The sequence below is a fragment of the Camellia sinensis genome, chromosome 1 (genome assembly GCF_055761805.1).
Source record: "Camellia sinensis isolate YWXY chromosome 1, ASM5576180v1, whole genome shotgun sequence".
In the NCBI taxonomy this organism is placed as follows: domain Eukaryota; kingdom Viridiplantae; phylum Streptophyta; class Magnoliopsida; order Ericales; family Theaceae; genus Camellia; species Camellia sinensis.
In genome coordinates this window covers 236,618,452-236,641,925 of record NC_138961.1, presented here as the reverse complement: position 1 = coordinate 236,641,925, position 23,474 = coordinate 236,618,452, and the positions used below count along the sequence as shown (strand labels likewise).

Here is a 23,474-nt window from a genome sequence, read left to right as displayed (position 1 = left end):
GGAATAATTCATCAAATCATCGCTCCTTACTCACCTCAGCAAAATAAAATTACTGAAAGGAAAAATAGGACATTAAAAGAGATGATGAATGCCATGTTAATCAGTTCTGGATTACCTCAGAACTTGTGAGGGGAAACAATACTTTCTGCTAATTATATATTTCATAAAGTATCCCGAAACAAAGTGAATCAAATGCCTTATGAAATGTGTCATGGGAGAGTACCATCCTTTAAATATTTAAAAGTAAAGACTAAGATAGGTTCTAAAACTATTGATTGTATTTTCATTGGTTGTGTCAAGAATAGTAGTGCATATTGATTTTTGATTCATAAGTCAGAACATTCCAAAATATATGTAAATACTATTATTGAATCTCGGAATACATCGTTCTTTGAACATATATTTCTGAATAAAACTGGACAAGAGACTAGTACTAATAAAAGATCTTATGATGCTATTACTAGTTGTGATCAAGAACAAGAGCAAGAGATAGATCAAAATAAGGAAGAGGAACCTAGGCGTAGTAAATATGCTAGAACCTCAAAATCTTTTGGTCCAGATTTCCTAACATTTTTGTTAGAAAATGGGCCTTTAACTTTTAAAGAAGCTATGTCCAATCCTGAAGTTCCTTTATGGAAAGAAGTTGTAAATAGTGAAGCTAAATCCATCTTGCAAAATCATACTTGGGAATTGGTAAATTTGTCACCAAGTTGTAAACCTTTTGGATATAAGTGAATTTTTTTTAAAAAAATAAATAAAAGCGGATGGATCAATTAACAAATACAAGGCAAGACTTATGGTCAAAGGATATAGACAAAAAGAAAGTTTTGACTACTTTGACACATACTTACCAGTTCCTAGAATAACATCCATTAGAATACTAATTGCCATTGCATCTTTATACAATCTAAAAATTCATTAAATGGATGTTAAAACAGCTTTTTTAAATAATAAGTTAGATGAAGAAATTTATATGAAATAACTAGAAGGATTTTCTATTCCAAGAAAAGAAAAGAAAGTGTGTAAACTGGTTAAATCATTATATGGTTTAAAACAACCGCCAAAGCAATGGCACGAGAAATTTGATAAGGCAATGATGTCAAATGGATTCAAAATTAATATGAATGTGACAAATGTGTTTATATTAAAAATACAAACAAAAGTTACGTTATAGTGTGCCTTTATGTGAATGATATGCTTATCATAAGTAGTAATAATGACATGATTAAAACTATCAAAAAAATGTTAAATAAACATTTTGATATGAAAGACATGGGGATTGCTGATGTAATACTTAGTATGAAAATTACCGAAACATCAGAAGGTTATGCTTTGTCACAATTACATTACATTGAGAAAATACTTGACAAATTCAGCAAAGAAGATGATCATCTTGCTAGAACACCTGTGAATGTTAATTTGTTTCTTTCTAAGAATGTATAGGAAAATATTTCTCAATTAGAGTATGCCCAAATTATTGGAAGCTTAATGTACTTGATGAACTGTACTCGCCCGGATATAGCTTATGCAGTAAGCAAACTAAGTAGATATAAAAGTAATCTAGGAGTAGAACACTGGAAAGCAATTATAAGATTTCTAAGATATCTCTGATTTACTCGTAACATTGGACTTAATTATACTAGATATCCAGTAGTACTTGAAGGATACTATGATGCAAATTGGATATTGGATACTAGAGACTCAAAATTCACCAGTAGGCATGTCTTTACTCTTGGCGGGGCAGCTGTATCTTGGAAATCTTCCAAACTGACTTGCATTACTAGGTCTACTATGGAATCAGAGTTTATAGCTTTAGATAAAGTTGGGGAAGAAATAGAATGGCTTCGCCACTTCCTTGAAGATATTCCAATGTGGCCAAAATCGGTGCCTGCTATATGCATGCATTGCAATAGTGTGACACCTTAATTATTTAATTAAATACCATGTATAATTAAAATTAAAATTAAATCAAAGTTTAAAAAAATAAAATAAAAAATTGGTGCGAAGTTTTGTTGCCACCCTAACATATAGGGTGGTGAATATGGCCTTATAGGTTGGTCTAATCATCAAAGTAGGGAAACGTGGGAGTAAGCAGTGAAAACACCTGTGGGACAGGTGGCTTAAAACTGCCACACAGCAAAAACATTAGTGAGGCCTCACCAACTATAAATAGGTTACAACATAAAGAACGAAAATATAAGCTAAAGCGTGGAAAATTAGTAGTAAGGAGTGAAAGTTGGTAAGCAAAGAAAAGGAAACGGAAATAGGGAGTGAATCAAGGCTAATTTAGAAGTAATCTTAAGGTAAGTTATATTATACCTTGAGTCACCATCCTATATTTTACGTATATTTTGAGTTATCATAATTTATTTTACGCAATTTATGTTTTATAAATTATATTCATATTTCGATTATGTTGATGATTTTCTAAACTCTATTTGCTTAAAATGAAACCCATAGATATGTTTGTATAAATTTTATTAATTATTTGACAATGATTTTATAAACAATTATTTTCTGTAAATACTACCACGGGAGTCTCATGCCTTGGGGGACTTAAATAACATTAGCCCTTGTTTGGCCACTTTGTAGTCCTCTGTTTGTCATGGATCTATTGACCCAGGTTTTGATTGTCACTCCAGTTACCTATATTAGTCATGTATTTCAGTTACCAAACTAATTTCTATTTAGCCTAATAATTATCCATGGATTTTGTTTGGACCCTCGTGCTCACTGTATAATATTTCTCATTCTGCCATGTGATTATAGCTGTTATCCTCTTTCAGGTGATGAGATTTAGCGGGATCATGATTGGAAATGAACCACAGTGTTGTTTTTTTTTTTTACTATCTATAATTATGATCGGACTCTTGTAATAAAATGAAGCCCATATGACTATTTTCTTTTTACTAAGCTTTTTGGTACCCATTTTATTTTATTTTATTTTATTTTATTTTATTTTATTTTATTTATCTGTTTACGCTACTACTATTAGTACAAAAATTTTAGAATTATTTTATTTTATTTTTCTTGTTACGACGCCAAACCTTTGGGTACCGAGTTTGGGTCGTGACAGATAGTCAATCAGCGATAAGTAAAGCACAGAGTCATATGTATAACGGTAAGTCACGGCATATTCGTCGTCGACATAACACCGTGAGACAACTACTCTCTAATGAAATTATTTCTATTAAATATGTGAAGTCTAAAGACAACATAGCAGATCTACTAACCAAAGGATTAACAAGAGAGTTAGTTGAGAATTCATCGAGGGGAATGAGACTTTAGCCTATTAAATACCACAACAGCAACCCAATCTAGTTGAATGGAGATCCCAAGATCTAGGTTCAAAGGGACAACCGAGTTGTGTATAACTCATAAGGATCACTAGGGAGTCAAACTCCTACTCATTTCTATGATGAAATAGTGATGTCTGTAGCATTTTAGGTTAAGTAATACTTTTAATGATTCTTATATCTAGGAATACCTAGTGAAGTATGGCACGATAATCTTTATAAAAATCACCTATATGAGTGTGAACTATGCCGGTTCTATGAGATTTGTGAAGGGCTACAATTCTCTAGAGCACTTATGAAAGACCAGGTTGTTCAGGGCCAAAATGAACACAATAGTGAGAACTAAACTGTGTTTGGTAATATACTGTGTGAGTTCTATTGTCTTGGTTTACACAAATGGCTGAACAGTCCAAGACATCATGTTCACTGGTTAGCTAGCAAATCCGATAATGTCTCGCAAGGGAAGGTTCAAAGCCAAAAGCTACCTATCATTTGCAGAATATTTCTAATTTCTGAACTTTCTGAACTTTCTGTAACTAGATCATGTTGTTGTATTTTCTCTCTGTCAAATTCCATTGATGTAGGGGATTCTTGGAATTATGATTTTTTATAGGCTTATTTTGGGCTAACTTTGAACCTAAATTTGAGTGGGGTCCATACGTCTTTTGAGGTGGGTCCAAAAAGATTAAGTGTTCCTTGTCGTATGGCAAATCACACGGTAAAAACGGTTCATCAAAACCATTTATGAGTGTAATGGGAAGTTGACGTCGTTTTCAGGTTCATGGAATGGACAATTAAAGAATAAAATGTGGGGTTCCTTGTAAGGCTTGTTCCATATTAAAACTTTAAGTGAGCTTTTGTGAGTATATAAGCTCTAGGTGTATAAACTTGGTTTGGGCCCCAAGGGGCATCCCAAGTTTGCAGAAGGGAGGAGTTATGGACAAAGTGAGTTTTGGCTCAAACTACCCCAAGTTTGCCGCATGGCAAGTTACACGGTAAAAACGGTTCATCAAAACCATTTATGAGTGAATGGGAAGTTGACGTCGTTTTCGGGTTCATGAAATGGACAATTAAAAAATAAAATGTGGGATTCCTTATAAGGCTTGTCCCAAAGTGAAACTTTAAGTGAGCTTTTATGAGTATATAAGCTCTAGGTGTACAAACTTGGATTGGGCCCCAAGGGGCACCCCAAGTTTATAGAAGGGAGGAGTTATGGACAAAGTGAGCATTGGCTCAAACCACCCCAAGTTTGCTGCATGACAAGTTACACGGTAAAAACAGTTCGTCAAAACCATTTATGAGTGAATGGAAAGTTGACGTTGTTTTCGGGTTCATGGAATAGACAATTAAAGAATAAAATGTGACGTTCCTTGTAAGGCTTGTCCCACATTGAAACTTTAAGTGAGCTTTTGTGAGTATATAAGTTCTAGGTGTACAAGTTTGGGTTGGGCCCCAAGCGGCACCCCAAGTTTATAGAAAGGAGGAGTTATGGACAAAGTGAGCCTTGGCTCAAACCACCACACACGCCCATGTTGCTGTCGCTGCCGTCCCGCAGAGCCGGGTCGGGCCGAGCCAGGTCGGTTCGAGTGTGAGGTACAAGGTGCGGATTGTGGGTTGGATTATAATATTAATTTTTTTGACAAAATTTATTTAAATTTTTTCCAAAATGATTTTTCTAAACAAAATTAATTCAAATTTGAATTTAATTTTTTCTGTCCGAAAACAGTGCTCCTCCAGTCAATTTCCAGCGGTCTAAAAAGTTCAAACTGGTTGAACCAGACCAACAGGTGCAAATAGTCCTCACTTGTAAAGACTCACTAAAGAGAGACTTCATGTAAAGAATGGTTGAACCTTAGTAATGTTCTTTAGATATAGATATATATATTCATACATTTATGAAATAATTTCTATTCTATTTTATTACATTCTCTTTTCTTTTGGTCATGCTCTCTGTTTTTGTTTTTATTTTCCTTATTTTGTTTTTTTTTTTTTTGTTTGTCCTTTGTACATCATATTCATGCAATATGAGTAATAATTGTTTCAATTTTTTTTTTCCCTTGAGTGTTTGGTTGTTATGTTTTGTAACAATTGTACGCCGTCATTCATGAATATACTTGGTGTGAACTTGGAGTGAAATTTTATTGGCTTATTTATATCCAAATAAAAAACTCTGACTCAATATTTAATAAGTTAATAGATAAATAAAGTATAAACCATTAATTTAGAAGAAAAAAAAATTGACAATAAGGCGTACATCTAAAATTTGGACTATTCCTTTCCGTCTAACTTCGACCTAGAAAGAAGCCAATCTCTTATGTAGATATTTTCAAATTAACAATGCTTTGCAAGATTCTTGTAATAGGAGTTATTTTTAATGATGACAATTTGTCCTGCTTTCACTTAGTTCGTGAGAGTCTTCTCACCTTGATAAGAAAATAGGGAGCCTCATTTCCTTTATTTCGGCTTTGATTATAGGGCAAATTTCACTTTACTTCTTGTATTTTAGGTTGGATGCGATTTTCTCCCTTGACATTCAAACATCACCACATAACTCCCATGTGGTTTGTAGACTAAAACGCATGGTAAACTTTTCTGTCTAAGACAGCGAAGTGTGAAAGTCAAGCGCCTTTATAGAGAGTGGGCCAATTTTTATGACGAAAATACCCTTTATATCTCTTCAAATTTACAAAGAATGTCATTCTTTTCCTATTTCTATTTTTCAACCATTAGCAGCTCTACTCTTCCTTCCATCTTGATCATGTGTACATATATATATATATATATATATCAAATCCAATCCATACATACATATACATATATACATATAATTTTCTTGATCATGGATATGGGTGGATGAGGAGAGGAGAGAGAACATTGTTATACAAAGATACATGGTGCAGACAAACCCAATTTATATTTTTTATTAAACCCAGTTCACATATCCGTTTTATCTTTAAATTTGATCATCACATATCAGTTCAGCATTCATTTGACATTTTTTTAGTGCATTTGTTCTCTATGTTTTGTTTTTTCCCTTATGGGTCTTCACTTGTGTCATGGTTTTCTTTTCCTCAACGATTCAGTCTTTAATCTTTATTGTTTCGTAGTTTGATTAAGAAAAAGTTCAATGTCTTTTCATTTTCGGCAAAATGGGAGTGTGAATATATGTTGAATGTATTGATCTGAATACTGGGATTCATTTGGTATTTTACTAACAGTGGAATAAGGAAAAGATTTGAACTTGCAGAAGAAAATGCTATCACAGAGTTAATCTTCTCTGTTAGTGCAGCAACTTTGATCCTTTGGGTTTTGTTTGTGTGTTTGTGTGTGTGTAGAGTTTGCTCATCAAACACTCTATTTGTGCAGTTCAATTGGGTTTTACCCGTATATATATGTATATATGATTGCTAATCATTGAACACCAAATAAGATTGCTATGCATTGAACACCATATGAAGAAGATGAAATGGAGAAAGAGAAGAAGAAGATGAAGATAAAGGTATAATTGTCAATTTATAACTTCTGTGAACAAAAGTTAGGCCTCGTTTGGGAACAGATTATTTTAGTAATTTTTTGATTTTCTGACTAAAATATGAAGTAAAAAAAACTAATATGTTTGAGGTGAATTTTTGACTTTTTACGAAAAGATGTGCAAAAAGTAGAGAGAAAAATAAATCTTTGATTTTTTGATATAGGCTATAGGCTTTTTGACTTTTTTAGTAACTTTATGACTTTTAGGCTAAAACAGTTACTTATCAAACGAGGCCTTAGTGTACGTTTTAGTTCACAAACCACATGAGAGTTATGGGGTGATGTTTGAATGTCATGAGAGTAAACCACACCCGGTCCAAAACACAGGAATAAAGTGAAATTTGCCCTTGATGATATTAAATAAATAAATTTTAAATATACCTACGTACAATTTAATTTGTAAATATAATTAGTGCCATCACTCTTGAAAGAGAAGTTTTTTTTTAATAAGAAAATCTTCACATGTTTTTGCAAGTATAAGGTAACACTCGTGACGAAATTATGAGAAATTATAACTTAGGAGTTTGCACTTACCCTTCAATCCAAGCACTATTTAAATCAAGATACACACAACAAAAGGTCCCAAGCCAACTGCGCTACCGCCCAAAGGCTTAAAAAGGAGTTGTTCTTTTATATTTTATACCATTCTTTTATTAGTGCCATCACCCTTAAAAGTAACAAATTATTCCCTTACTTCCCCACCTCAGTTGCTTCCTTGATTTTTCCCACCTCATTCTGATAAATTTTTGTTTATAATCGCGTGTCTGATAAATTAAGGAACAAAAACAGGACAGAGACAAAAAACTACAAATCGAGCTGCATACTATCTTATTGCCATTCCTATGCATATTTTTCTCCTCCACACCTCTACTACCTTTCTCTATTTCCTTCCAACAGATTTTTTTTCCCAAAGCCAAAAGCTCTAACGAGATGAATGAAGGGCATAAACTGCAACATGTTAAATAGTGTGGGTTTTATATGCAAAAATTAAAAATCCAGAATTTTTGTAATTTTTTCTAGTAAATGTTTCCAGGCAAACGGTGTCGTTTAGGGTTCTGCCGCCACACCGTTTTATCCTCTTCAATCGCCATCCTCATCATCATCTCTCTCCGCAATGAGCGCCTGCAAAACCCTAGCTCGTTCATCTTTCTCTTTTCTGGAATTCAATCTTCGTATCAACAATGGACCTAGCTTCTCTTCACTCTCTCTACCACACCCTCTTTCTATCCCTTCCACCAATTCCTCCAATTTCTGGTTCTCATCTCTCTCCTCACGAAATCGAGGTAAAACTACCCCCTTCTCTCTCTATATATGTATATCTTTGTAGATCTTCGTTTTCCTCATATAGTGTCTTTTTAACGCCTAGGGTTTAGAGATCTTGGACCTTACAAGCCTCCCTCAAGATGTTACGGTTGCGTTGAAAGAGCCGTTATTGATTGCAATGACGACGAGACAGTTACTTCGAATTTGGTCGTAGAACCACCAGAGGACTCGTCGAAAGACACTGTGGAAGAATTGCTATCGAACAAGGATGACGTTTCGAGATTGATGAAGATGGAACGCAGACCTGAAGTTGAGAATGGAGCTCAATTTACTCAGCCGAAGCGTTGGTTTCCTTATCTGAATACGTTTAAGGCGGGAGGTACAGTTTTGAGTAGTGGTCAAGTGTTGGAAGCTCTGAATCCCTATATAATGGAGACGAGGAAGGAGAGGTTTAGGAATGCTGTGAAGAATCGGAGCTATTCTGTCTGTTTGGTGGTTGAAGGTTTGAATGATTTTGGGAATGTTTCGGCTGCGTTTCGGTCTGCCGATGCGCTAGGGTTTCAGTCGGTTCATGTGGTTTCGTGTGACAGCTCCAAAAGGTGCACATGGTTTGAGGTGAAAATGCTTTTGATTTTGAATGCCCAATTGTTTGAATACTGTATGTTTGCAATGCTTATATGTGTAATTTCAGTAGATTGAAAATGCATAATTCAATTCAATAAACGAAGCATATGTTATCCATTGTTTGAAGTTTGTGAAATGTTCTCCATTATTTGCATGATGATTGCCAATTAATGTAATCCTTTAAACTTTAGTATGCCTTAATTTGCAAAGTGTGGATGGGAAGCACATTAGTGATTCTCCATTGAACCATTCTAAATTGTGAGAAGCTTTGACCTACTAAGTTTTTCCCAATGTCATCTGCATCCTTGTTGCAGGTACAGAGACAATCGCCATGTTAGTAAGGGAGCTGAGAAATGGTTAGATATTGAACTTTGGAAGTCTACCCAGGACTGCTTTAAGGTTTTGAAATCCCGGGGTTATCGCATTGCTACAACTCATGTTGGAATAGATGCGGTATTGATCAGCTCTACCCTTGTGGAAATTTTCATTAAAAGAATTAGAATAGTGGAGAAGCCAATAAGTTACTGTGCTTGACAGTGGTCTTCGGTGGACAATAATTGCTGATCCTAAACTTCTTAGTTTCTAAGTTGCTGCTATTTTATGTACTAGTTTAATTTGTTTCTGCTGTATGCTATATGTATAAGTATAACAGCTACAAAATGTACATTACTGACTATTTATTCTCTGTGAAGGTTTCCATTTTTGATATGGATTGGTCATGCCCAACAGCAATAGTTGTTGGAAACGAAACTAGGTACTTTCTCTATCTCATGGTCTGTTCACAGATGTAGTTTCATTGTTCGAAATGGCAATTTTGTTGGCTAAAATCTAAAATGTTGACCAAATATAGAGTATGAATAATTTCATCTACTTGATCCTAAGATAGTCACATGTATGTTGCATCAATTGCCATGGTTTTTACTAAGTGCTGTAATTTATCAAAAATATTTGGGCAAATTACACTAACGGTCCTGTAGTTTGGGACTTGTGTCACTTTAGTCCCTGACTTTTCAATTGTGATACATTTAACCTTGAATTTTGAATCTTGTTCCAAATAAGAACAATTGAAGATGTCATTGTTTAATTCCAAGGGCAAATCGTCAATTTAATAAAATATAAACTAATTTGATAAAAATAAGTGTCAAAAAAATATTTTTAATTTTTTAAAAATTATTTCTAGCCACTAAAGATAAAATTATGTAAAATTGATCAAAATTAATAAAAATTACATGATTAATTTTTAAAAATTAATTTTACATGATTATCATCTAAACACATAATAAAAATTAATTTAGTAAAAAAAAATAAATGTCTAAAAGATTTATCAATTTTACATAATTTTATCTTTAGTGTGTAGAAATAATTTTTAAAAATTCAAAAATATTTTTTGACATTTATTTTTATCAAATTAGTTTATATTTTATCAAATTGACGATTTTACCCTTGAAAAATCTAATGATATCTTCAATTGTCTTTATTTGAAACAAGATTCAAAATTCAGGGTCAAATGTGTTACAATTGAAAAGTCAGGGACTAAAGTTACACAAACCTCAAACTATAGAGACTATTAATGTAATTCACCCAAAATATTTTTATCTGCACTTTTTCTTTTTTCTATCTAATATGTAATAGAGGAGCAAGATATATATTTTACACTATGTTTGGATTGAGTGATTTGGAGAGAAAAGAAAAGAAATGAAGTGATATGTATTTCTCTTATTTGTTTGGATAACTTAAGTAGAGAGAAATGAGAAGAAATGGAAAGAAATTGAGAGAAACTTATTTCTCTTATAAGCCTCATTTTCAATCTTTCCAAAAGTTGAGAGATTGGGAGAGAAAAGAAACCACTATTTTCATAATACCTATTTTGTCCCTATAAAAATAAAAGAAATAAAATGATTAAAAATATAAAAAGGTTATTTTGGTAATATAACATAAAATAATTTCTTTTCTTTTCTTTTCTCTTAATGAAACCTAACCAAACAAGAATGAGAGAAATCACAATCATTTCTTTTCTTTTCTTTTCTCTTATTACTTAAGTAATCATTTCTTTTCTCTTCTCTCCTAGGTTCCCAAACATATAGTGAAAATATGATTCAAGTGCATTACAACTAATAATTTTGTTGTCTTTGCTTTGTGGGGCTTTAAGCTGTGATGACACCATTCAAGACCGTGCTTACAAATGAATGTACAGCAGTTTGAAACAATCAGGAGGTTATTTAAATGAAAGGATGTTCACATAAGAAACCTAGTTAAGGAGACATCACCAAATATTGTAAAATAAAATGGCAGTTTGTTTCTCAACAAGCTGTCCTGTTCCTTGCTCAGATATCAGCCATTGTAGGGAAATATCATATACAATCTTTAAATATAGTTCTACAGTAAGTGTATTTGATGCTTTATCCATCATATGGCTATCCAAGTCTGCATATATATTTTGTTGAGAATGTTACAACAAAATACGTTGCATATGTTTTCTGATTGAAGAACTTTTCACATTGATTGATTTGGTTAAGGTTTTTACTGGTATTACTAGAAATGTAATTCTGATTACATAATTGTGAATTTTTTGAATCTTCCATATATGGCTTTTATAATTTGTAATTATTAGTTGATATTAGAGCTGTCCAAATGGTAGGGGGATAAGTGATGAGGCTCTGGAGTTGTCAGATTTGCGTTGCAGTATTCCAATGAATGGCATGGTGGATTCCTTTAATGTTTCAGTTGCTGCAGGCATTCTCATGCACCATGCTGTTTGTGACAGAACAACCCGCCTGGTAATAACTGCATTTTATTGTACTTTCAATTTGTAGTATAAAATATTTTAAAAAAAAAAAAACTTTGTTTTGGAAGATTTAACTTGATATCAGACCATGCAAAATTTTTGGTTATTGAATTAAGTTTTGTAGATTGAAGAGACCGTTATTCTGATATAGTTGTAGAACCAGAATTAGTATTTGAATTTCAAAATGCATGTATATTTTGGTTTTCTTTAAACCTCGAGAGTTTGGCCTGGTGGCAAGACCTTGGGTATTGGGGGTGTGCTCCCTCCAAGATTCAGGGATCGCAATCTCTTATGTGCTAACAATTCCTTGGAGCCATCGGACTGGGGGAAACTCCTTGAATTAACCATGGTGCACTTGTGGGAAACTTCTTGCCGAGGGCCTGCATACCACTAGGGATTAGTCAGGCTTTGATCTGGACACTCCATAGCCAATTAAAAATAAAAAATAAAAAATATTTCAGTTTTCTTTAGTTATTTTCTTTTTTCGTCCTTTCATTATACTTTCACATATCTAAAGAAAATATATCCTTCAAATATGGTACAGGGTCGTCATGGTGATCTAACGCTGGAAGAAAGCCAAATCCTACTAGCGGAATTCTCTCTGCGTCACAGCAAGAGCGCAATTAGCATAGCACATGAGTTTGCAAAGAGGAAGGCAGCCCAACCCTTGCCAAAGCTTTGATGGAGACTTTAGCTGTCCAACTCTATGGGCAGACAATAGTTCCAAGCTATGATTTCTGGACATCATACAGGTATCATTTTCTCTGCGATGAGTTTCTTCACTCGTTTTGTCAAAAATTGTCCACCAGCATAATGCTTAAGGCGTAATCATATGACATGAATAATACCTGTTGGCCAATCATTCAGTTTGCTATGTCATATATATATAAACTCTAAAGACTCCTATATCACCTAATTGTTGGATTATTAAGTAGAAAACTATACTTCTAGGAATTTGACTTTTACTTGTGAACTCCATTTAAACCCAAATAAAAACAATTAAATAATTTGACCCCATTTTAGCGACCATTATAGACCATGTTCAATATTCTTTGTAAATTTTCAAAATGTCCTTGACTTGCAAAACTTTAAGAAAAATATTAAAAACTTTCTAGCGACAGATTTAACCTAAAATGACTCGACTATGCATGGTTCATGCTGGCCTTGCTTTGAAATCAAGCCAATTTCCGAACTTTATCTTTCCTTGGATTTTTTTCTTTCTTGATCCTAGTGTGGACTGCATCAAGGGTATCTAGGAAATTTCGTCTAAAAACCAAGGTTCTTCATGTTTAGTTTATTATGAATATGTGCTTTTGGGGAGTAGTTTTTTTTTTATTCAGGATCAAGTGTTTCTGTTGGGGGTTGAGAGAGAGTTCATCCACTGACTGAAAACTTTGAAGCATATAAAGTCTTGTATACACAACATACATGTACCTAGTTATTTCTGAATTTGACAGCGGAATTTGCTTTGACAGCGGATTTGGGAGGTCCAGTTGGATGGATGTAGCTGCTGAGTGTACAATTACATGTTGCTCCTCTATTGACAAAAAATTATTGATGTGATTCAATTAGTACTGGTTGGTTCGTATTGCAGATGCAATGTTATATTCTTGATGTACAAGAAATTATTTTCCTCTACAGAAGATCTAAATTGCTTTCTGCTGAGATGTTGAGAAAACTGTACATCGGAGAAGAGTGTAGAGGCAAAAACTGGCTTTGTGTCAATAGTTTGTTTACAATATTAGCAATCGTTGATGATGGTTGTGAGAAGTAATGCCAGAGAGTCTGTCTTGTCCTTCAAAAGAAAGTGCTTCTAACACAAACCAAACATGGAACCCCACCGTGTAGACTCCATATCCATGTGCCTGCGATTTATGTGATACTAGCATTTTTGTTTAAAAGAAAGTGCTATCAAAATGATGGGCATGTTTTAAAATTTTTCATTATTTTTTTTTGTTTCTTGAGCATCAGAAAACCAAAAAATTAAAACAATACCAAGTAGTTTTTGAATGTCGTCATTGATAAAATCTCCCAGAGTGGCTAATGGATGGGAACATCACCTCCATTTTTATGCCCAAAAATAAATGAACATTATTTTACATTCGAGGCACATTTTATAAAATGACTAAAAGGAATTGCCAATTTCTAGCTGCTTATTCAAGGTGGTCATGTGGCCTGAGTGACATGAACATTGCAGCATATTGCCGAAGTCGACGCTCGCTACCACCATTTTCCACCACCACATTATTCAGCGGACCTCTAGTCCTCACCATGTAACGCCGCCAAGCTAACTGTATATTCACTGCCGCCCAAGTTCTCCAATTGGATGAGTAATATCTTGCTGTTCGCTTGAGCCTCTCGTTAGCAAATTTGTACCGGAAGTGATCAGTGATGTACCGGAGATGGTTTGCATCAAGTGCAAACGCTTCTGTTGATTCGATACAAGTAAATGTAGCAGAGGAGGTTGGAAGTCGGTCTATGTATGGGCGCCGAAGGCAGCAGGAGAGCAACTCATCACCCAGAAAACCTCCTGGCTCGAGCATGCTTGTGGCTACAATGCCTTTGCTGAGGTTTTGGCTACTTTCTACAAGTCCATTGACAATGAACACAATTCGTTGGACAGGATCTCCTTCTCTAATAATCTGATCCATAGACATTAAAATTTTAATATTACTAAAAGATATACTAATTTCCCATAGAATACACGTTTGATTGTATTTTCGTTTTTTGTTTTCTATTTTTATTACTAAGAAATTTATTTAGCAATATGTTTTTAGAATTTTTTTGAATTAACCCACTTTTGAATTTTCAAAAATTGTTTTCACACAAAAAAGAAAACAATGAACATTTTTCATTGTTTTTGTTTTTCAAAAACATGAAAAAAAAAAAAAAAAAAAAAAAACAAGAAATGAATACAAAGAAAATGAAAACACAATGAAACAGGCCAATTTGGGCATTAGTAGTTTTGATAAGAGTGGAAAAACTTCAAACCTTCTCATCCTTAGAGAATACAAGGGGCTTTACACGGTCGCAAATGTTGTCCAAAATAAGATCGTCCAAATTGTGAAAGAGAGGTACCTATCAACAATGCTACATAAATTATCAGTATATGTGGGACATGAAATTACCTGTCCCCGTCCCCCCGAGATTAGTCAAGATGAAATTCCAGATTTGAAAAAAAACAAAATAAAAAAAACTACTTATAATTACCTTTTTGATGAGATCAAGGCAAAGGTAGCGCTTAATGTCACGGCGAAGGCCTTCAGGCAAGTCTTTAATCAATTCAATCTCGTCTTCGCCGCCCATGGTAGCCCATCTTTGCCTTTCAAAATGTCTCACTCTCTGTCTCAGTTGAGAAGGCAACTGTCTCCTCCTCATCCACCATTCCATGTCTCTGCATCTCAGTTGCATTTTTCTCTTCTTTGCCATCACCGCATGCAAGAACACCTGTTCCAATCAATTCACTCTCCAATGTTACACCCCCATGTTTCATACCCAACCAAGTTTTCAAAAAAAAATAAAAATAGTATGCATGACATGCGATTCTTTATCTTTAAATTCTCGTCTTAACAGTAATATCATATCTTAAGATTCTTGTGTTTTAAGATTGGCGATGAATTCTCTCATGGTAGTGCTACATGCACCAATTAATATACACATTAGTGTATCAATTAGTATTATGCCATTATTATTGACCTCGCCTATTATACAATTATAAATACCTAAAACCTCTAAAATTATGTCACATCATCTGTTAGTATACTAATTAGTATATTAAGGTCTCATTTGGGAACATACTATTTTAGTAACTTTTTGACTTTTTGACTAAAATATGATGTAAAAAAATTTATATGTTTAGAATGATTTTTTAGTTGTTTACGAAAAGATGTGCAAAAAGTAGAGAGAAAATGAAAGTTTTTTGATTTTTTTAATAACTTTTTGAATTTTACGCTAAAACGATTACTTCCCAAATGAGACCTAATTGGTACATATAGCATTATTCATTCTCTCCAATTGAATGTTGTTAGGCTCGTTGAGCCCACTCTAGGAACTATCTGGGACATTAATAAATATATAATCAAATCACATTTGAGAACAGAGGACAGAAGATTCTTAGCCAATGCACATAACTTACTGAAGAAAGTAATGGGGACTGGGAGTGAACGTTTAATTGGTTACCTGAATATTCCCAATCAAGAGAGTGAATAGCATTAATCCACTGAGCACAGTACATATACTGAAGATAATTTCCAGCCACTGACTTGTGGGCTCAAGATCATTCCCAAAAGTGCTGCAACCAAACACCCAGGAATATTTTTTGAGCAGGGTTTTCAACAACATTATTAGGCAGAGGCCTAATATAAATACATGCCAAAATTTATATATTAAGCAAGGATGAGGAAATCTAACATATACTACATGGAATTCTTAGGCTATGGTAGCACATAATTTCTGCGACTTCAAATTCCCACAAAATTTGAACAATTTTCCTAGATAAAAAGAAAAAAAAAAGTAAAAAAAGTAAAAAAAAGTTCTGTCCCTTGACTCTTCCAATAGGTCAAGATCCTCTATCCCAAAATTCTCATTTTGTCTCCAATGCATTACAGATCGCACAAATCATGTTTTGAGATTCCAACCACATTGTGCAATTGAGAATATATAGGGACAGAGATTTTGGGAACAGAGGATCCCATGTCTGTTCACACATGTCAACGATCAAGAAAAATTATTTGAGTGCTAAAAGAGGGGAAAATTTATTCTTCTTTTTTGGGTATTGAGAAAAGAGGGAAATTTAAGTGGCATATAAAACAACTGGACAAAGCAGGTGGTGTGGCAAATCTTTCCGAGCAACAACACAAGATCTCAAAACTTATTATCATTTACCTGAGAGTCATTAAGCCCCAAAAAATGGGATATAGAATCTTGATGGTGACAGAGTTGCTGGAAATGACTGGAAGAGCCCATTTGTATATCCCATAAGGATAAGGTCCGTTGACATCTAAGCACAATGGTTTTCTGACTAAGGTTGTTGCGTTACCACCACACGGATTTCCTACTGTATCTGCCAGTAACAGAAACTGGTAACAAACCTCCTCCGAGCAGGACAATGACAGATTACACGTGCTTTTTCTGTCACACTGCTGCCTTAGGCACGATGCCACACGTTGTATTGCAAGGACATACCAACATCCTCCGGCAACCTGAAAAACAGGATGAATTAATAGAGTGCCATAAGAAGTTTTCGATGTTATTGTGTATGTTAATGACGATTAAGATAAGCTTACATGAGAGGCGATGAAATAGGCGATGAGATTAAGCCCGAAACCCCACCAAATTGTGCCAAAAATGTAACCAGTGACTTTCTGCATTCTTCTCATTAAGCAAATGCTGTGATACACCTTGGGGAGGAATTGGAACAAGAAGATTAGAAGAAGTATTGTCATTATCAGCTTTATCTGCTCTTCTCTGATCAATTTCGGTACAACTAACCAAAATACAGCCTGCCAAAACGCGAATCCAACCAAAAACAAAAAAAAACAAAAACAAAAAACAAATATTGTTACAAACACAAGCCACTACATGGATCTTGACTGTTTTATTTGTCAAGATTATTGAAAAATCAAACCATTTAATCCTAAATGATCTTCTTCCCCATATTGTGATTTTCTTTAAATAGAAGCCACAAAATTGAATTTGTATGCTTAAACTATATTTTCACAACGAATGGTAATTTTTTTTGAAGTTACTGGTGATTTGCATTTATTGTTAAAGTTGCTTCCAATTAGCGGCCAAAACACGATTTTGTTCAAGCGGAGAATTCTAGAAACATCATTCTACGCGAGCAACCAACATATTTCTTGAGTTGTAAGCGCAATATTACATGATTTCTTCATTTCCAAAAATCTATTGCCACTAAAGATCTTCCATTTCAAAATTTATAGTTCACAAATGAAAATTTTGTTCAAAGAAAATGTGTCCTAGAAAACAAAAGGATCAAATTTTGTTCAAAGAAAATTTTGTTCAGGGAAATTGCGGTGCCTAAAAACTACAAATTTCAAATATAAAAACTACAATTGTGGGAGCCGAAATTTGGTAGAAGCCCATGAAGGGGAACGGGGCCCAAGCAAGTCCAACCCAACTGGGCCCAATCTTAGGTCGTCCTGTTGGGCAAATCTGTTGGGCTGAATGAGAGCTGAGTAAATATTGAAATTCACCTTAAAAGCCGAATTAGGGACTCACCATCCGCAAGCCAAAGCCGAGTAGTCTAGGCTAGTTGGAAAGGCCCCATTGGACAACCTTGCTGTCCCATCTCAAGAAAACATGATAAGAAAGTGAGACTAGAGAAAGACTCTATAAAAAGGAGAAGGAGACTGAGGAGAGAGGTACGTGAGAATAACTTATGCTTTAAGAAAAATAAAATATTAAGACTTCTAACCTAAATTGATTGAACCGTCGGAGTTCTAATTTCGGCACCACTGACTGGAGTTGTTTATCTGTTTCAGGTGACATTGAAAGAGCTATCAAGCCCACATAGATTCGAGAAGTATTTCTGAATTTAGTATCCCACAACTATAATAAGGCAAAATTGATGGTCCAATGCTGCTAGTGCTAGTGCCAAAATGATACAATTATATGGACCAGCCAGACTAATGGGCAAAACTAGTGTCCCTTTCTTCTTTTTTTTTGGTAAAACAACTAGTGTCCTTTGGTTACAGCCATTCCTCACTTTTATATTCCCCTACGTAAGCTGTCAGGGTACCAATCCCATATATTGATTACAGAAGAAGTGTATGGCTCCCTTCTTGTTTTGGAAATTTTTAGTTGAATTTTTAATTATTTTATATGTTCCCAAACTTAGTTTCATGGGAGTAGAAAACAATCAGTTTAACCCAACAGATTGATCAAAACTAATTGAAATTTTTATACAAAATGAATTGACTGAAGCATTCTATTTCAAAAATAATTGTTTTTATATTTTAATTCTTTGAATATTAGAAGTTAAGTGGCCAAAGATATACCTTCTGTAATAAAAGTGAGGGAGACGAATTTACAAGACAACCTTCATATTTTCTCTTCACTTATTCAAATTCATGATTCTATAATTTTGTACAAAACATTTCGTGGATTTCTCTTTTATATTAAACTAATAAAATCGAACTGTAGATTGCAATTAGTTGAAGGATTTGATTCAATGTTAACTTTTTTCCCAGTCAAGCCAAATCAAATCGCCTACGCCCCTGCTTTTATATAAAATGGTCATAAGGATGTCATTATCTTGCAAAAGTCTATATTATATTTGGGCTTAAGCTCATTCACTTGGGACCAGATGGTGTGATATCCGGTTAGTACTTGTTTGTGATGGACTTTTACTACCAACAAGTGAATCTTAAATATAATTTAAAATTTATTTTATCTTTTAGAACAAATGCAAAATAAGCTCCATAAATTAACAAAAATTTAAAAATTATGATTAATTTGATTAAAATGATATGACATCAATTTAGTGTCATAATTACATAAGATAATTATAACCGCCTCTATCTCCTCTACCTACAACCCCTTATCGCTCTCTCATCGTCACCATAAATCCGTAGATTAGAAAGAGAAAAAAAAATGAAGAAAAGGAAGAGTTTAAAAAGATGTGAAGATAGGGATGAAAATAGATTTGAAATATTAGAAATATAAAAAAATTAAAATTAGAATTTTAAAGTTTTGAAAGAAGTGGAGTGAAACCAACATGTTGCATAGATAGAAGCTCCCCTTTAAAACCAAATAACTAATTATTTATTTGACAAAACTATCATTTTCATAGAAAGAATCATCTATATATAAATATATAATTAAATTACATAAAAATATTGAATTTGTATCTATCAACCCAATAAAATCTTAGAACATCTCCACCCGATATTTCAGATATGATGTGTTACTTCAACGGTCATTTGGCATCACTACTTCATATCAATTTTGACATGTTCCTACTTCATGCACTTTTAAAAAATAAAAGAGAAAATAAAAAAGTTCAAATTTAAAAAATAATAGAATAATAGATTTGATATATCGAATGAAAAATTTTCATGTCAAATTGATATATGTCAATTTGTCAACTAAACTTTAAAAAAATTAGACATACCAAATTTAAAAGTTGGGATGGAAATACTCTTGGTGACCCATCCTCATTTGTTACCAGTATGCTCATTGTTTTACTTTTCTCTAGATATTTACTATTTATTTATTTCATGTTGGGTGTGTTTGATTGGACGGACTGGATAAAGGGGGATTAGAATCCATCGGACTTAAATTCTGGAACTATGAATCCTCCGAACTATTTTGTTGGATTAGATGTGTATCTCGTATGAGTGTGTTTGTTTTGAGAGATTATTCCATGACATTGGACTATTAGTCCATCGGACTAATATTTCATTGTTTGGTTCAATTTTTTTACTCCGGATTAATAGTCCCTCCGGATTATTACTCCCTCATATAATTGATTATTGTATCCTAGGGGGGAGGGTGTGATTATTTCTATGGGACTGGTATCCCATGGGACTAATGTGTAAAATGCCCATTTTACCCTTATGCCATTACTTAATAAACAATTGAAAAGGATAAAATAGTCTTTTGAACATTTATAAATTATTTTTTTTTAAATTATATATTAAACAAAAAAATATAAATTATAAATTAAATTTAATTATGGCCTTATAATTTTTTTAGTGTTGTTAAGAAATTAAATTTATATATTACATAAAATTATATTTTTAGTGTTGTTAATTTAAAATTATATATTAAATAAAAAATATAAATTATAAATTATGACCATATAAATTAATTTTTTTTAGTGTTGTTAAAAAATTAAATTTATACATTAAATAAAATTATTTTTTTAGTGTTGTTAATTTAAAATTATATTATAAATAAAAAAATATAAATTATAAATTTAATTTAATTGAAAATAATAAATTAAAAATTATGGCCTTTTAAATTAAATTTTTTTTAGTGTTGTTAAGTTATAGATTACAAATTTAAAATTATATATTAAATAAAAATTATAAATTACAAGGGTAAAACAGTCCTTTGAACATTTATCATTATTCAGTCCGTCCAACCAAACATTAGATTCATTAAAAATAGTCTAATCTAGACATTTAATCTCATGACTAAACAAATATATGATACAAATCTAATTCACCAAATAGTCCGGAGACAATGTATCCAAGGACTAACAGTGAAATGAATTACAATCCCTCCTTATCCAGTCCATCCAAACAAACACACCCTATTTGTTTTCTCATGAGATTAGATGTCTATTTTTAATGAATCCAATGCTTGGTTAGACGAACTGGATAAGGATAAATGAGCAAAAAACTATTTTACCATTTTTCAATTGTTTACTAAGTAATAGCAATATTAAACATATCGTTAATATTTTAATTATCTTTAGCTAGATTAAATAATATTTTATTTTATTTTATTACACAATTAAATAAATTTACTTTTTTAAAAAAATAAAAATATCAATAAAAATATTTATTATTTTTTTAATAAAAATTTTAAATAAATTTATTTTAAAAAATAATAATAATTAAATAATAAAATTAAATAAAACATCAATTAAAATTTAAATAATGAAATTAAATAAAATATAAACAAAATTTTAAAATAAAACATCAATAAAAATATCTATAAAAAATTATTTTAAAAAATTAAATAAATAAAACATCAATAAAAAGTTAAATAAAATTATTTTATTTTTTAAAATTGAGACATTTAAATTTTATTGAATTTTACTAATTATAATACATAATTAAATAATAGAGAGTTAAAATGATCATTTTATCACCTAATCTCATGAGATTATTATCTTATGAAAATTGTCTTACACCTCCCGAGACGGTATAATTCCACATATGGAGATAAAGATTTCAACCAGATTCCATATATGAGGGACTAAAAAAACAAAGAAAACGCCGAATAAAGAATTTCAAATGAATTAGAATCTAATCATACACCCTAGTCCTTCCATCAAACACCTCCTAGTAAAAGTTTTCATATGATCCCAAAAAAAAAAAAAACACCTCCTAGTAAAAATAGCTTGTTTGGTTGTGTTTTTTTCAAAACACTTTTCAAAAAAATTTACTTTTTTAATTTTCGTATTTTTTGTTTTTATTAAATTTTTTTAATATTTTAAGTAATTTTTTTTACTTTTTAGATATACTTAACTTAAATATACCTAAAAAGTAAAAAAATTGTAAAAACACCAAAAATACAAAAAAAAAAAAATACGATAATTTAATATATTTTTTATATTTTTATGTATTTATTAAAATTTTAAAATATTTTTTCACAAATTTTTTATTTTTTAGATACATGTAAGTAAGGTGCATCTAAAAACATAAAAAAAAATGTTTAAAATTTTAAAAATATTCACTAAAAATAAAAATAAAATACAAAAATTAAAAAACTAAGTTTTCAAAAAAATTTAATCCAAAAAATTCAATCCAAACCCCCTTATTTATAGCAACTCATCTGCAATGTGACTGACCTGAGGAACCGGGAGTATGACGAAGACATCGAACCAGAACCCCTTGCGCGACCGCACGTAGTGAGAAGCGATCGCACGTGCGTCCCACACGAGTTTACCACACCCAACCACCAATGATTCCCTCGACACGTACGCCAACCGAAACTGAAGCCACAAGTGGCACAAGTGCACTGCATCCACGCACGTGCGAAGAACCGTCACGATTGCCGCCAGCCAACCGTCCATGTACAAGCACGGCGCACCACCACGCCCTATTGACAGCGAGTAAAAAAACAGAGGATCAACGGCCAAGGCCATGCCACGTGCCAGCAAAAAAGCCCGGTTCAACCTCTGCACCCGCTTGCTCCTTGGGTCCAAAACCCGACCGAACGGCCCCACCGGGTTCCGGTTGGCGATGGACCGGGTCCTACCGGTTTTCTTTTTGGTCCGGTTTTGGATCGGAATGAGGGAAGAACCGGCCGAGGCCTCCCACTCGGGTTGGTGAGCCCGGTCGCAGCTGGTGGAGTGGAAAGCCGGGACGCCGAACTGAGTGCAGGCGTAGCATTCGACTGAATTGGGGATAGGGCTGTCGTCATTGTCGTCGTCATCGGAAGGTGAGACTCGTCGCCGGAATATTCCGAACCACCTGGTTATTAGTACAAAAATGGAAATAAGTGAAATGAATTAATAAATTTAAGAGAATTCAGATCGAGAGTAAAGAATTTGAAAATTGTTGATGTAGAGAGAGAAAGAGAGAGTTGTGGATGGATACCTTGGGAGAGAGAAGGAATGTGGAATAGACGGCATGGTGAGGTTTGGAAGAGAGTAACCATGGAGGTGAGAGGGATAGAAAATGAGATAAGTAACTTTATAGAGAGAGAAGTGAATATAATAGGTGATATGGTGATAGGTGCAGAAGAGAGAGAGAGAGAGAGAGAGAGAGAGAGAGATGTGTGAGGATGGTATTGGTTTGTTTTGTGGTGAGTGATGAGTTGGGGGGGCTTCTGGCATGTTGCACATGAAGGGTGTCTCCTAAACTGAAAGGACGAGCAACCGTCGCGCTTGTGGGGCTCTCCTGATCAAGCTTGGGTTGGGTTGGGTCCACTATTGGTCATGTAATGTAAAAGGGTTTGTTTTGGAAATTAGATTTTTTTTTAAGAATATTTATCAATAAATCTTATATTACAAACAAATATTTCAATTAATTCTAAATTTTTTTAATTAATCTGTTAAGTCTTATTAGTGAAGAATTACTTTCCGTATAGTCCTATTTTTTATTTTGATAGTATTTTAATAGACAGTTATATCCTTTTATTAATGTGACATATATGATATGATACTCTAATGTGGCAGGTATTAATATGGCACTCTAAAAAAATTAAAAATTCTTTAGTGTACTTTTTTAAAATGCGTCAACGTGACAGGTATGATGTAACATTCCAAAACTTTT

At 33.1% G+C, this 23,474-nt stretch overlaps 2 protein-coding genes across 4 annotated transcripts; one reads left to right on the top strand and one right to left on the bottom strand.

Annotated features, from left to right (window-relative positions):
• The first annotated feature begins 7,488 nt into the window (after positions 1-7,488).
• On the top strand, positions 7,489-13,404 carry LOC114296540 (tRNA/rRNA methyltransferase (SpoU) family protein). 2 transcript variants are annotated; one of them, XM_028240842.2, is made up of 7 exons: positions 7,610-8,110; positions 8,194-8,689; positions 9,029-9,167; positions 9,407-9,468; positions 11,353-11,491; positions 12,044-12,251; positions 12,975-13,404. In XM_028240842.2, the coding sequence occupies exons 1-6, from the start codon at positions 7,942-7,944 to the stop codon at positions 12,179-12,181; spliced, it is 1,143 nt and encodes a 380-aa protein (XP_028096643.2). In that variant the 5' UTR covers positions 7,610-7,941; the 3' UTR covers positions 12,182-12,251; positions 12,975-13,404. The 2 variants fall into 2 exon arrangements, with proteins under 2 accessions (XP_028096644.1, XP_028096643.2); XM_028240843.2 differs by lacking the exon at positions 9,029-9,167 and having other exon boundaries at positions 7,489-8,110; positions 8,194-8,705.
• Positions 13,405-13,498: 94 nt separating this feature from the next.
• LOC114296539 (cyclic nucleotide-gated ion channel 2) lies at positions 13,499-23,008 on the bottom strand. 2 transcript variants are annotated; one of them, XM_028240840.2, is made up of 8 exons: positions 22,797-23,008; positions 22,046-22,670; positions 16,785-17,000; positions 16,384-16,700; positions 15,679-15,790; positions 14,710-14,946; positions 14,491-14,577; positions 13,499-14,141 (listed from the first exon to the last, which is right to left on the bottom strand). In XM_028240840.2, the coding sequence occupies exons 1-8, from the start codon at positions 22,829-22,831 to the stop codon at positions 13,653-13,655; spliced, it is 2,118 nt and encodes a 705-aa protein (XP_028096641.2). In that variant the 5' UTR covers positions 22,832-23,008; the 3' UTR covers positions 13,499-13,652. The 2 variants fall into 2 exon arrangements, with proteins under 2 accessions (XP_028096641.2, XP_028096642.2); XM_028240841.2 differs by having other exon boundaries at positions 16,785-16,898; positions 22,797-22,953.
• Between the last annotated feature and the right edge of the window lie 466 nt (positions 23,009-23,474).

Excerpts from the sequence above, each read along its gene's own strand:
- LOC114296539 (XM_028240840.2), bottom strand. The coding sequence starts at position 22,831 with ATGCCGTCTATTCCACATTCCTTCTCTCTCCCAAG. Across the intron at positions 15,791-16,383 it reads TGGGGCTTAATGACTCTCAG|CACTTTTGGGAATGATCTTG; the intron begins GTAAATGATAAT and ends GTTTGGTTGCAG. Across the intron at positions 14,947-15,678 it reads TCTTGATTGGGAATATTCAG|GTGTTCTTGCATGCGGTGAT; the intron begins GTAACCAATTAA and ends TGATTGGAACAG.
- LOC114296540 (XM_028240842.2), top strand. The coding sequence starts at position 7,942 with ATGAGCGCCTGCAAAACCCTAGCTCGTTCATCTTTCTCTTTTCTGGAA. Across the intron at positions 8,111-8,193 it reads TCTCTCCTCACGAAATCGAG|GGTTTAGAGATCTTGGACCT; the intron begins GTAAAACTACCC and ends TTTAACGCCTAG. Across the intron at positions 11,492-12,043 it reads GTGACAGAACAACCCGCCTG|GGTCGTCATGGTGATCTAAC; the intron begins GTAATAACTGCA and ends AATATGGTACAG.